Below are 15,128 nucleotides of genomic sequence, written 5' to 3'. Positions count from 1 at the left end.
CCTATATTCATATTATGGTGATAAACTAGATCACAGGTACAGTCTCGAGATATCTCAGATTCTGAAGTCTTTCCAAGCCCCCCATTTTGCTATGAATTTGGGGTATTTCTTCTGTACGCTTGCTGTCAATTCCTCCATACGCATAATATAATTTAGTTTGGACACCCATTCTTTAATACTGGGAATGACACTAGAATTCCAATGTCTGGGTATGATAGCCCTGGCTGTGGCAAAGATAAAGCATGTTAGGCCATTCTTAGCCATCTGTGGTGATCCTGGAAGGATAGAAATGAATGGCAGTTCTGGTAGTTCAGGTAGTCTACTGCCTGTAATATGTGCTGCAAGTTTAAATACAGCCTTCCAGTACGGTCTCGACCACCACAGATGCAACATTGTGCCAAGTTCCTTGTCACAGTGCCAGCAACTAGGTGAATAGTTTGATAACATCTTTTGTATTTTCTCAGGGCATCGATACCACCTAGAAAAGATTTTATACTTTCTTTCTTGTATCTGAATTGAGAGGCTTGATTTATATGTTAAATAAAAATACTTTTCCCAATCCTCTGATGAAGCGGCTGGCCGATATACAAGAGATTGTGAGAGAAGGCATGTTGAAGAAGTATGTCATAAATAATAGATATTGCTTGTGGACAATTGTTCTTCTGAAGACACAGAATCTCTATAGGAGTTGTATCTTGATAACTTAGACCTTGTTTGGTGAGCTGACCAAAGAAATATTTAAGTTGAAAATAGCACAGCCAACTGCCCGGGCTGTTGAGCTCAGCTAGTGGAAGAAATCCATCAGCATTGTACACTTGTTGTATTGGGGAGGGCAGTACCATCCAAAGTTGCAGAAAACTAGGGGAGGAAAGCCCCACAGGCAAACCCAGATTGCCCAGTATTGTATCAAAGGGCCTGTCACTGAAGAGATTTCCCATCTCCGCACTGCCATTTTCCAAAGCTTCAAAAAAGCTTTGATTAGGTATGGGAGTGACTGTGTTGGTGGGCGATGTTTATTATACACCCATGGAAGGGAGGTCAAAGGTAGATCAACCATGCTTTGCTCTATGGAGAACCATTGTTTGAGTTTAAAGTGGAAAATCAATCTAATAAATGGGTCAATATTGTAGCCATATAATACAATTTCATATGCGGCCGCCCTGACCCTCCTTTCAATTCATGCTTCACCAGTGCTTTATAGCATATATGAGATGACAAATTCAGCCAAAGCCAAATAGATTTCCCATCTCCGCACTGCCATATCCCAAAGCTTCAAAAAAGCTTGGATTAAGTATGGGAGTGACTGTCTTGGTGGGCAATGTTTATTATACACCCATGGAAGGGAGGTCAAAGGTAGATCAACCATGCTTTGCTCTATGGAGACCCATTGTTTGAGTTTAGAGTGGAAAATCAATCTAATAACCGGGTCAATATTGTAGCCATATAATACAATTTCATATGCGGCAGCCCTGACCCTCCTTTCAATTTATGCTTCACCAGTGCTTTATAGCATATATGAGATGACAAATTCAGCCAAAGATATCTACATAATGCTGTGTGTAATGACTGGAATTTAATTCAGGTTACCGAATTGTTTCAGCTCCTGTAAACCACACAAAATTGTCATCCTAGGGTTTGTGACATAGATCAACTAGTCATCTGCAAAAAGACTTAACTTGTAGGAGAAGTGGCCCATAATTATGCCCTGAATAGAATCATTGGCTCTGAGAGCAACTGCAAGGTGCTCCATAGCCAATATAGACAAGTAGGGCAATAGGGGACACCCCTATCTAGTGCAATTTGAGATATTTATTACATCAGATAAAAGACCGTAAATCCAAATTCTGTCTGTGGGGGCAAAGTACAGGGCCCTTATTTTGTGTATAAAACCCCATGAAAGAACGACCTGTTCCATCGTTGCCTCCAGAAACCGCAAATCAATGCGGTCAAAAGCCTTTTCTGCATCCAGCAATAAGAGGCAGAGCAGATATTTAGTCTTCTGGGTATAATTCATCAATAATATTGTCTTAATTGTATTGTCCCGGGCTCCTCGCTTAGGCACAAACCCAACTTGGTCTGATCCTATCAGGGCTAGTATCACAGACTGGAGACAGACAGTCAAGGCCTTTGCATAGATTTTCAAGTCTGTATTAATTAAAGAAATTATTTGATATCTCATACATTGGGTATGGTCCTTGTTTTCTATTGGAATAAGAGTGATATGCGCCTCTTGGATCAGGCGAGTAAAAGGGCTAGGCGGGAAAATAGTATTAAACGTTTTACACAGAGAGGGAATCAAATATCCTCATAATTGTTTATAGAAGGAGCTTGTAAACCCATCTGGTCCTGGGCTTTAAGAAAAGGGAGGCCTTTAAAAACTTGTGGTAGTTCCTAGGGTGAAAAGGGAGTTAATTAACCTTTTTGGCTTCTGGGTCGAAAGGCGAGGTAGGGCCGTGCGTTGAAGATAGTCTAATGCCCCGTACACACGTACAGGTTTCCCGGGCAAACTTTTTACCGCCGGTAAACCTGAGGGGAAAGCCGAGAACCGCCTTGGCAGCTTTTTTCCTCCTACACGTGGCCGTTTTTCCTGGCAGGAAAACTGCCATGAGAGCTTTGGCCGGGAAACCCAGCCATGTGTATGCTCCACCACAGTGTTTGCCATAGGAAAACTGCAGAGAAAAATACTGCTGGGAATCGCGGCAGGAAAAAAGAGAACATGTTCTCATTTTTCCTGCCAGGAAAACTGCCATGGAGCATACACACGGCCAGTTTTCCCAGCCAAAAGCTGTCATGGCAGTTTTCCTGATGGGAAAACTGGTTGTGTGTACGAGGCATGAAAGTTGAGACAAGTTTAAAGAATTTAAGAGCTACGACCCTGGCTCATGAATATTATATAGCGCCATGTAATAAATATGGAAAAACTATATTATTTTAATGAAAGTTGCAGATTTAAACACATTGAAATGACTTTTGAAATTATATTAATATTTTAAAGCTTATATGATATTTTAGTGACTGAATTTACATATGATTTTATCTGGTTTATGGGCTCATTGCATGTATTTCTAAAAGCTGGTAGCATAGATACTAATATGTCCTTATATCAGTTTCCTGTATTCCACTGCAAAAATAACTCTTTCTGCTACTGAGAGGGGGCAGCAGGCTCAACTGCATTACAACTGACTGATGTGGCACATGCACATTTTACATTACAGAGCGACAAACAATCACTACTGAGCCAATCCTTTTTGCCCCGCGGTGCACCCATAAGTGATTTGACCCTCACTTGGGATTGGGATGTTAATTGCTAGTCTGAAATTTTAAATTCTAACTCCAATCCAATTTATAACTAAAATAATTATTTTATTCTTTGTGTAGTTGCTGGCAAAATGTATGACTTGGGGTCTTCTTATATCTTGCGAACTCCAGTGGCTCCAGTTTTACTCAGGGGCTGCAAATATTGCACAGCCATATAATGCCACAATTCTCAGACAAATCCTCCATCATAGTAGATACAAGAAAAAAAAAGACGTTAAGTTGTGCAAGAACCCTTTTTATTACCTTGTAGGTGGAAACAAAGACACAAGATAAAGTGCTGAAATATTACCAGAGGAGTCGCAGAAGGATATCAAAAGCCAGGGGTCATTGAATCCATTGATGATCTACATCTAAAATATCAGCTTTAGATGGAGTTGGCCTTTAATAGGACAGAGCATGAAAATAGAATGTGCAGTTTAGCTGCATTCTGACATTTCACTGCAGCTTTCTTTCAAAGAAAAGAGAAATGACATGTATCTCATCAGAAGCATCTAAGCCACATACTATATACTATCTTTCTTAGCCAGTGACTTAAGGCAGAGGATATAGTGTTGCTGTAAAAATTGGGATTTTTTTTATTTAGTGGAGAAAAATCGGTCCCAAAACAATGTCTGGTAGATATACTAAAGGCAAAAAGACTCTTCATTTTGCAAGGCAAATTGCACTTTGCAAGGGAATTATCCCCAGAGCTTAGTGAACGAGGTGATGCTCTGCTGACTTCCATCATCCAATCATGTGCAAGTTGTTTTTATGTTTCATTTTCCTTGCACCTGGTTGGGTATTAATTGCCAAAATTATATTGCAAAGAGCAACTTCCCTTGCAAAGTGAACAGCTTATTTGTCTTTCGTAAATCAAGTGCCTTTAGTACAAATGTAAATACTACCTTAGCTCCTCTTAACATTGGGAAACAAGAAAGTATTCAAAATTATTTCAACATTATTTAAAATAACCTTACTGCCTGATCCAGTCATAGCAATATTAACCTACAAACCCCAACTCTTAACCCTTCATCAATTTAAACTATTATTGTTTGTTACAACAGCGGCTAAACAATATATAGCGAAATCATGAAAAACTGATTACCTTTGCATACAAACTGTCAAACAAAGAGTGACACAAGCCATGGTACGTGCAAAGACTGAAGCAATTTATTTAGACAAAATCCCCAAATTTGAATCTGTATGGAAACCATGGATAGATCATTGTCTTCCACCAGGTACAAATACATCATTGATATAGACACTAATATAAGATAAATACTGTAATCCTTTTGTTCCACGATTTCTATTATACCACACGATATTACTCTCTGGACAGTTTTCCCTTTTCCCCCCTTTTTCCTATGACTACCCAATCCCTTTCCTTCCCCCTACATTATTTATAGTATAAATCGCGGTAGAAAATGTGTTCACTTATTCTCCCAGGAAACGCCAAGCCACATAGCCAGACCTTGGCCCTGATTGCAGTCTGTTATCCCCCATTACTTCATAATATTTTAAAGTTTTATTCTATCTTCACCCCTTTTTCTGTTTTTAATATTTAGCATTTATACTTACACCTGTTTATTGATCTTATATTTATAATTCAAATTTTCTTTATTTACTTTGTGCATCTTATTTTATTTTATATTCCATACGAATATTCTAATATAATACATTATTTGTTATACAATCTATTATTATAAGACACAATTTATATTTTGCTTTATTAATCTTTATTTACACAAAAAGCTTTCTTGTATATCTCGATTTTATATTTGAAACTTGTTCTTACAATTCTGATTTATTGTAACTCATTGATACTTATAAAAAATATAATATGCAAAGAGAACATTGGCAAACAAAACTAGTTTTTTCACATTTATATATTTGCAAACATCCATCCCTGTCCACCGATTTGCTACATCTGATGCATTTTTCAATATGACTCCATCGGCCTTAAGTATTGTTTCCCTGCCTATGACATCATAAACTGTTTTAAAGACAAAATGGGCCTACTGATAAAAACACCTGGATGTATCAATCTCCACCTTTAACTGCTCTTAGCTCTTTCATTCCAGCCTCTAAACAAATTAATCCTTCTGCTGTGATCATCTTTCTCCACAATCTGTCTGTTTGACCTAGTCCTCTCTGCCCGTCCTCTACCCTAGTGCCTACACTGACTAAACTGTTAAATTTGTCCCTCTCTACAGATGCGTTCCCTTTAGACTTCTAATGAGCAATCACAGCTCCTATCTTAAAAACAAAAACCTTCACTTGACCTTTCTCTACACTCTAGTGAACCAGATTTTACTTCATCTATACAGTTTAAAACAGTTTGAAGACTTTGTTTATAGCAAATTAACCTTTTGACTTGCTTCCTGACCTCCTCTAATCCTTCATCCTGCTCATTTAACAAAATGCTTACAAAACAAAAAATGGCAGATGGCCACCAAACCAAAGTTTGTTTGTTACTTTCTTCTCCTATGCACCCGTTCTTCAGATTTTGGCACTGATCATCTTCTGCTACTGGAAATTCTGCATTTATTTGGCATTCAGAACACTGCCTTCTCACTGTTCTATTTTTTTGCTTACAATTTTCAAACAAGGCTCAATGTCAATGTCCTAAAGGTCTGGTCCCCTGCCCTATATTGTTCTTTGTTTGTATTACTTCTCTGATACGTTGGTTTAAAAAAACAGATATATGCAGAAGTCTATCTATCAATTCTCGGGTTCTGATTGCCGAAACATTTTCCTGTCTACAATTTATCAGGAATTCTGCAGCAAGACGTATCTAAATCTCCCACTACCTCTCATTTGTTTTACTTCACTGTTAACATTTTCAATGTGAGAATATTTCAGGTTACCATACTTTGCCCTTTGAGCACTCAACAATCCATGCCCTGACTATTTCCAACCTTGTAAATGACACAGACACTCTGCTCCTCCACTAACAAAGATCTGATGGTAAGCAGGTTGAGTTTTATGCAACCAGAACTGAGAGGGTTAGTGTTAATATTTTCTTGGTTCTTTCTTGGTGGGCTTTCTTGCACCCGACCCACTTGTCCTGTACTATATAAAAATGGGACAGGGATCTAATTCAGGGGTGCATGATGTTACTAAACGAATGTAAGTAACCAGCACACAAAGTCTACAGCTTGGGTCAGTCAAACACATTGGGGTATGAAACATCAGTCCAAGAGTTAATACAGTGTGAAGTGGTTACGAAAGGTAACAAGGGTTTCGCTAGCAGCCTGTCGTAAGGGTGTACATGAGATGGGTGGGATAGCCTCTTGCAGGAGGAGTTGTTGCCAGCAGTTTTTCCATGAGCAAGTCCATCTCTCATAGCAACGGGGGCAGATCAGCACCGCAGAGGTCTTTATCCTCTGCATAGGTATGGAAGAGGAAGAGTTAAATGAGTGCACGCATGGAGTCAGCACTAGGTCCACAGAAGAACCCCATTCCATTACTGGGAGTGAGGTAGAGGAGATATGCTGGACAGGTGGAGAAGGCGTTGACTCTACGTTTCCCTTCTAAATGCAACGGTTACTGCGGTGGTGTATATTGACAACAAGAGAGTTACTACAGTTAAGTCGTCTGTTCAAAGTAAAGGTAACCCATGTGTAAGGCAGTGACCCTATCCGAGGTGCCTAGCTGTATAGCCCAGAAGAACCCATCCAGGGGTAGGTCTCTCATGTGATTTTTACTTGGAACCCAACAAGGAAGGGGAACATGGAGGAAGTGTCACCCTACCTACCCCCATCCCATACATGCTGGTAGGCAGACAAAGAAAGAAAAGCTTGGGCTCTATTGACAAGGCCTAACCAGTTTACCCGAGAATTCAGTAAACACCAGTGAATGCTTAACTTTGTTTACATTGTAGAAATTGATTGTTCACAGAAAATAGACAAATTACAGAAATGGCACTGCATATTTTCGGGTCATACACTTCTTCAGGCAGTAGAGAGCACAGTTTATAGATTATGCACGTTCCAATAGTAATACAGTCCTGATCAAAAGTTTAAGACCACTTGAAAAATGGCAAAAAATCATATTTTACATTGTTGGATCTTAACAAGGTTCCAAGTAGAGCTTCAACATGCAACAAGAAGAAATGAGAGTGAGACAAAGCATTTTTTTGAGCATTCAATTTAATGAAAACAACGAATAAACTGAAACAGGCTGTTTTTCAGCTGATCAAAAGTTTAGGACCACACCTCCAAAAAAAAAACTAAACCCCCCCAAAACAGAAATCCAACTTCCAAACATGAACTCAGTAATGAGTAGCTCCGCCGTTATTGTTGATCACTTCAAAAATTTGTTTTGCCATGCTTGATGCAAGCGTTTCCATGAGGTGAGTGGGAACATTTCTCCAAGTGGTGAAGACAGCCGCACGAAGGCCATCTACTGTCTGGAACTGTTGTCCATTTTTGTAAGCTTCCTTTGCCATCCATCCCCAAAGGTTCTCAATTGGATTTAGATCAGGGGAGCACGTGGATGGGCCAAAAGAGTGATGTTATTCTCCTGGAAGAAGTCCATTGTCCTGTGGGCATTGTGTACTGTAGCGTTGTCCTGTTGAAAAACCCAGTCGTTACCACACAGACGAGGGCCCTCAGTCATGAGGAATGCTCTCTGCAACATCTGGACATAGCCGTTTGACGCCCCTGCACTTCCTGAAGCTCCATTGTTCCACTAAAGGAAAAGGCACCCCAAACCATTATTGTGCCCCCTCCACTGTGGCGCGTAGAAAACATCTCAGGTGGGATCTGCTTGTCATGCCAGTAATGTTGGAAACCATCAGGACCATTAAGGTTAAATGTTTTCTCATCAGAGAATAAAACTTTCTTCCACCTTTGAATGTCCCATGTTTGGTGCTCTCTTGCAAAGTCCAAACGAGCAGTTCTGTGGCGTTCAAGGAGACAAGGTTTTTGAAGACGTTTTTTGTTTTTGAAGCCCTTCAGTCTCAGATGCCGTCTGATGGTTATGGGGCTGCAGTCAGCACCAGTAAGGGCCTTAATTTGGGTCAAAGATCGTCCAGTGTCTTGATGAGAGACCCTGCTTATGCAGTTCAGCAACCCGACCACGTTCAAAAAGGGAGAGTTTTTTTTGCCTTTGCCATCACAACGTGTGACTACCTGACAGAAAGTGACAATAAATCCACATCTTTGCACAGATTTGGCCTTTTAAAGGCATGTGGTCCTAAACTTTTGATCAGCTGAAAAACAGCCTGTTTCAGTTTAATCGTTGTTTTCATTAAATTGAATGCTCATAAATGTTTTTGTCTCACTCTCATTTCTTATTGTTGCATGTTGAAGCTCTACTTGGAACCTTGTTAAGATCCAACAATGTAAAATATGATTTTTTGCCATTTTTCAAGTGGTCTTAAACTTAGTATAATGGAGCACTTCCCTTGCAGGAGCTATGATATTGCTTGGTCATGCTGAGATCTCCAAAAGTCCCTGCAGATATCTGGCTGCCAGTAGGAGAACTTTCCAGGAAGTTTACAGTGGAGACCACCTGAAAGGGAACACCTACTATTTCTCTGCTAACAGGTACCTCTCCCTAATGCTGTTACTCCCTTCCTAACCAGCCAGGGCTCTGTTCATATCTTACTCCCACATTGTGGGCACACTGATTAATGCAGCAATCCACTGTTTAATGAAATACTTAGTTAGGATGCCTGCCCAAATCTTGTAGGATTTCAGTATCCAATAGGATTGTTGTCATGCCAAGATGGCAGCCTGTAGCCCATAGCAGGGGAAAACGAGTCCTTAATGAGCTCCTGCCAGCCTGAGAAACAGCACAGTGCTACCTTCAGGTTGGAGGATATACTGCAACCTCCACCTGTCTGCAAATATGTATGTCAACTTACCTTTTATCAGTTAGACTATTGATACATCATAGCAAAGCGACACCAGTTACATATAGAGATTACCCATAGATAGCAATCGAAGATCTCACCTGACACATCCGTGTATTCATCAGCATTGAGGCCATGATCTCCACCCATTTCTGCTGGTAGATCAATAAAGCATTTCAGCGTTGGAGAATAAACTATTAACCCCGTACTAGCTTGACGCAGAAGACACTCCAGGTACCTTGGTGCAAAGAAACATTCATTTATTTAGACTGTAGTATATTTATATTAGCACCAGAATATGATTCAATAAATTAGAACACTCATATGTTTTGTCAATGTAACTCTTCAGTTGCAATCTATGGACATGTCAGTTAAAGTGTATGTAAAGTTAAAACTTTTTTTGTTTATTTTAAATTAGGGAAAGGGTAAAACTAAAGTCCAACAATTTTCTGTCTATGCACTGACAGGGAGATTCTCCTTTCCCTTCTTGTCCCACGTGGACAATAGGAAGTAAGTGGAAATCTCTGTAAAGTGTCCTCTCGTAGACTGTTGTCATCCAAATAGATGTCACTATTTGAAGCTTTACCCTCACTTCTTGTTCTTGTGTGACAAACACTTTGGATTTCCAGTCACATTCCATCCCAGTGACAAAGACAACTAGAGAGCAAGAATCTTCTTAGCAGGGACATGGGCAGCAATAAAAACCTGATTGGGTTTGTAATATTTTTTTACTTTTATTAAAAACTTATAAAGCTTTGGATTTACATACACTTTAAAATAAATATACCACATTATCATTAACAAATACACTACTTGATTCATTCTAGCAATGTTTCTTCTAGTGAGGAATGTGTGAACTAAAGTGTGGATGCATTACACTGTGATTAAAGAGACCCTGTCACCAACTTAAAACATTTCAGATAAAAGCACAGAAAAATCTAATATATAAAATGCTTACTTGCAAAGTTTTTTCTTGACATTTTTTTTTATTATTATTTACTTTCAATATGCCTCTGAATCTGCTAGCAAATTTGACTACTTCGGGAAAGTCAGTTCCCTAGCACAGACCCTTACCACCGTGCACGTCATAGCCCTCGCCTCTTCTATGAGTGTCTCATTACTCTCGGTACTGGCTCAGAAAATTCACTTCTCCCCTCACTTCTCTACATAACCTTTTATGTAGCTTATGGGGCAAAAGAAAAAGGGAATTCTATAGACTGTCATTTGAGTAACACCTGCAAATCTGCTGGGGTTGCTGACATCACAATTAGGATGGTGGCACTGAACAGCACTCTTTTACAGGTAAATAGCATGCATAGAATATGGTAAATACACATACTGTACAATCTTATTAAAATTAAATTGAAATTATTGGTCTGTCAACAGGGTCACTTTAGCATTAAAAAGAATGGAAACAAAGTAATGCATTAACCCCCTAACTTGGCCATATACATACATGCAGCAATGAGTTTTAAAAGAGAAGTATGTTTGAAGTTTTTTTTGGCCATGTTTCTCTGGTGGGACTACACATACTTTTGTTCTCCTGTGACCCCAAGTCAGCTGATAACGGTCTAGCGCCCACTGATGGGGCAGAGCCACTTTATAATCTGGAAAGATCCTGACAATATTGTCGGGATCCACTCAACTGGCTGACTGACAGTTGGCTCCACCTCACAGTGTGCAGCTGAGGTGTCCTCATCTATTCCCTCCTCCCCCAAGCACTGACAGTTACTACTCTTCACTCAGAGCAGACCAAAAACTGATACGGCAGCATTGAGGTAAGTATGTTTATTTATTTTTTTATTAAAGTGGAGGTTCCACCTATCTAACAACTTAACCTTAAACAAAAGGGCACAGTTAGCCTAAAAACCGTTCGCCAAACAAAATTTTTTAAAACGTTTGTTTACCTTTCTTTATGGTCTGTGAAGCAGGCACTTCCTGGTCTGTCTGAGTGGGGCTGGGCGTGTCTATTTCTTTCCAGCATAGGGCTTCAGAATGCCAGGAGCTAAGATGGAAACGTCCATCGCTGTATTTTATAAAGTTTACTTTCTGATGAATTAAGAATGCTGGCGTCTAGATTCCTGGGACGGGTGAGTACATTATTGTACATGTACCAAGCGGGAGAAAGGATTTTTTTTTTAAAAAATGAATTTCGGGGGACCACCCCTTTAAGCCTATACTACTCCTTTAACACTGAGGTGCCAAATATATGTATACTGGGAGCTCACTCATAGGGTGCCCCCAGCAAAGTGGCCTGCAATCATCAACTGCTCTCAGTCACTGTTTATGATTGGGAGATGGTGGGATAGGCTCTCAATCATGTGATCACTGTAATAGTCAATCACAGTGATCACATGACCAGGACACCCATGTAACACCCATGTTACAAACTTTTAATGGGCCGCAATCTGTCGACTGGAAGGGGTTAAGAAACCTGTGAGCCCCTTTCAGGAACTGTATTCATATATAAAGCAACATAAAAGTAATATGTTTGTGAGGTTTTATCCTTAAAAATATTCACCAACATTTACATTATATTCTCCAAAGCATTTTACTTTTGTAACTGTTTTTTTTTTTCTCTTGTCCACATCATCACATCCATTACATAATTTCTCATTTGTGAGAATAATACTTTGATTTGTTACTGGCTAGCATTGAATTGTTTCACATTATCAAGGGCTGAAAATGACTTCTTCTTTTGTAATTATTCTTAAGACTTGTGTTACTCTCCTAATAAACCTATTAGAAAAGTATTAAAATAAGTTTTGTAGATGAGAAAGTTAAAGCTGAACTCCAGAAATTATCTGTATTGCATACTTAGGCTGGCTATACATTATACAATTTTCTTCTACAACTTTCCTTTAGATTTACCAAAACCATATAATAGGAGGTCACACCTAAACACTTTCAATTGTGTATGCAATCAGGCAGGCCTTTGTACTACATAGTTGAAGGTAAATCTAAAGAAAATTGAACAAGAAAATTGTATAATATATGGCTAGTTTAACATCGGTCCAGCTTGGCACAATGAAAATATACATATCTAATGCCAGAGGGACCGATGTGGAAGCTGACAATCGCTCTTTGGCCATTAATAGAACATCTTTTTTTTTCAATCTTGTTAATACAAGACGTCTTCTGATTTGATGAGGTGATGATGAGGGGCGGTGACATCACAATCACCTTGTCTTATCAGATAATAGCTTGTATTCATTGAAGAAAATAATTGACATACTATGAATGGTGACAGTGTTATGTGAGCAACCCCCTGTGACAGTGTACAGAGTTATCAGTGTCACAGTGGTTTTCAGCTTTCCAAGCCGCCCATCAGGTATGAGGTCTCCATACTTAGAAAAGTCCAAGCTGGTCTAATGTAAGTATGCAATAAAGATCATACCAATAAAGATTATAGTTCAGCTTTAAAGAAATCCTCCACAATTAAAGAGGCATTGACCTAATAAACAGCAGAAGTCAGTGTCTTATGCCGCGTACACACTATTTAGAATTTCCGACAAGAATTGTTCGATGTGAGCTTTTGGTCGGAAATTCAGACTGTGTGTAGGCCCCATCGGACATTTTCTGTCGGAATTTATGACAGCAAAAATTTGAGAGCTGGTTCTCAAATTTTCAGACGGCAAATGTTCTTGTCGGAAATTCCGATCGTCTGTATGCAATTCCGACGCATGCTCGGAATCATTGAACTTCATTTTTCTCAGCTCGTCGTAGTGTTTTACGTCACCACATTCTTGACGTTCGGAATTTCCGACAACATTTGTGTGACCGTGTGTATGCAACACAAGTTTGAGCCAAAATTCAGTCGGAAAAAAATCCACGGTTTTGTTGTCGGAAATTCCGATCGTGTGTACGCAGCATAAGACAGAATGGAATGGAGGTGTAGATAAAATGCCATGCCTTTTAGTTAGGAAAGTGAGGGTAGGAGATGGATATACAGTATGACAGGTTGTGTGGAAGAGAAGCATTTGCAGGTAATATTTATAGTATTCAATATTAGCAGCTGGCCTGAGAACAAGGGGAACATCCCAAATTAAAGGTGCAACACAAGACAATCCTTACCAGTTGGTATAAAGTGTGGCGATAGTCTGCTCTCCATTAGCATCATTTGCTTGTGTTTGTTGCAGTAGGGTGCTGCGGATAGTACGTGAGATATCAATATTCACTAGATGAGAAATAGATTGCAACGTGCAGACAAAAGATCTCATCCCACTTAAAACCTCTGATGGACGTTGGATGTCCCGAGTGGCAGGATTCCAGTTCACTATCGATACCAGGGCCCTAGAATGAATGAGTCTGTATGTAAAGACCTACTATCTCAATACAACAGTTACTTGAACTTATCGTAATTATGCAGCATATACCCAAACCTGCATTACACTAAGGCCCCTTTCACATATGCAGACCATTTGTTTGATCAGTTCAGTCACTTTTTTTTTCAAAGAAAAAACGTATGAAGTTTACATCAGTTTGTCAATAGTTTTTCATCCATGTTGACATCCGTTTTTTTTACACCTGCCAGATGGAGTCCTTAAATTGATACTATAGTCCTCATTGACTGACTTTGATCGACAGCAGCGGGAGCCAATGGCGCCACGCTGCTGTCTCAGCCAATGAGGAGGGAGTATCCCTGACAGCCGTGTCTCTTGTGCATCATCTCTTGTGAATCGAGATAGGGCTCAGGTAAGTATTAGGGGGCCTGAGGGGGGCACACAGAACAGCGCACAGAAGACTTTTTATCTTAATGTATAGAATGCCTTTACAATCACTTTAACCACTTGAGTCCTGGAGCCATTCTTTCATGCAAAAACGGACCGTTTGTCAGTTTACGAAACGTTTTTCGTGTGATCCTTTTTTAAACGGAAGAAAAATAGGGCTTTGCGCCATTCCAAAAAATGGATGTTGACGGAAGTAGCGGTAAACGATTGAGATGCATTGATGTCAGTTTTTTATCTGTCAACAGATGGATGAAAAAACGGACAAAGGTCAGCATCTGTGAATTTATGATTTTTTGGCCATTTTTCAGAGAATATGAATGATAACACAAAAACATTTCTTTCACTTATGGTTAGTGTTTGACTGAAGCTATTTATTATCAATCAACTGTGTTTGGTCTTTTTAAATCATAATGAGAACAGAAACGACCCAAATGACCCTGATCAAAAGTTTACATACCCTGGTGATTTTGACACACAGGGGTTTAAATGGCTATTAAAGGTAACCATCCTCACCTGTGATCTGTTTGCTTGTAATTAGTGTGTGTGTGTGTGTGTGTGTGTGTGTGTAAAAGGTCAATGAGTTTCTGGACTCCTGACAGACCCTTTCATCTAGTTCTGCACTGACGTTTCTGGATTCTGAGTCATGGGGAAAGTAAAAGAATTGTCAAAGGATCTGTGGGAAAAGGTAGTTGAATTGTATAAAACAGGAAAGGGATATATAAAGATATCCAAAGACTTGAGAATGCCAGTGTTCAAACTCTAATCAAGAAGTGGAAAATGAGGGGTTTCTGTTGAAACCAAACCACGGTGAAAGAAATGTTTTTGTGTTTTATCATTCATATTCTTTGAAAAATGGGCAAGAAATCATATTCTGCCATATGTAAACTTATGAGCACAAACTGTATGAGCCCTGCATAAACTGTACTATGTTTTTCAAGTTTGTACATAATAATAAATATGTTAGTTATGTGTACATGCAAAGGTGTTTTTAATGTGTGTGTGTGTTTGTTCATATAGACACTATGGCCCGGATTCAGAAACAACTTACGCCGACGTATCTTCTGATACGCCGCGTAAGTCCACGGATGCGCCGTCGTATCTATGCTCCTTATTCAGCAAACAAGATACGCCTGAATTTTGGCTTAATACGACCGACGTAAGTCTCCTACGCCGTCGTATCTTGGGCGCATATTTACGCTGGCCGCAAGGGGCGCTTCCATTGATTTACGCTTCGAATATGT

At 39.5% G+C, this 15,128-nt stretch overlaps 1 protein-coding gene across 1 annotated transcript in view; it reads right to left on the bottom strand.

Moving 5' to 3' along the window:
• NCKAP1L (NCK associated protein 1 like) overlaps positions 1–15,128 on the bottom strand; it is a 273,575-nt gene that overhangs the window by 168,814 nt on the left and 89,633 nt on the right. The window contains exons 21-22 of the mRNA XM_040340760.1: positions 13,232–13,450; positions 9,259–9,395 (exon numbers count right to left, since the gene is read on the bottom strand). Coding sequence (XP_040196694.1) covers positions 9,259–9,395; positions 13,232–13,450 — 356 coding nt within the window. The remainder of the gene's footprint in view (positions 1–9,258; positions 9,396–13,231; positions 13,451–15,128) is intronic.

Source organism: Rana temporaria, chromosome 2 (assembly GCF_905171775.1).
Source record: "Rana temporaria chromosome 2, aRanTem1.1, whole genome shotgun sequence".
Taxonomy (NCBI): Eukaryota; Metazoa; Chordata; class Amphibia; order Anura; family Ranidae; genus Rana; species Rana temporaria.
This window is presented reverse-complemented; position numbering and strand designations above follow the sequence as displayed.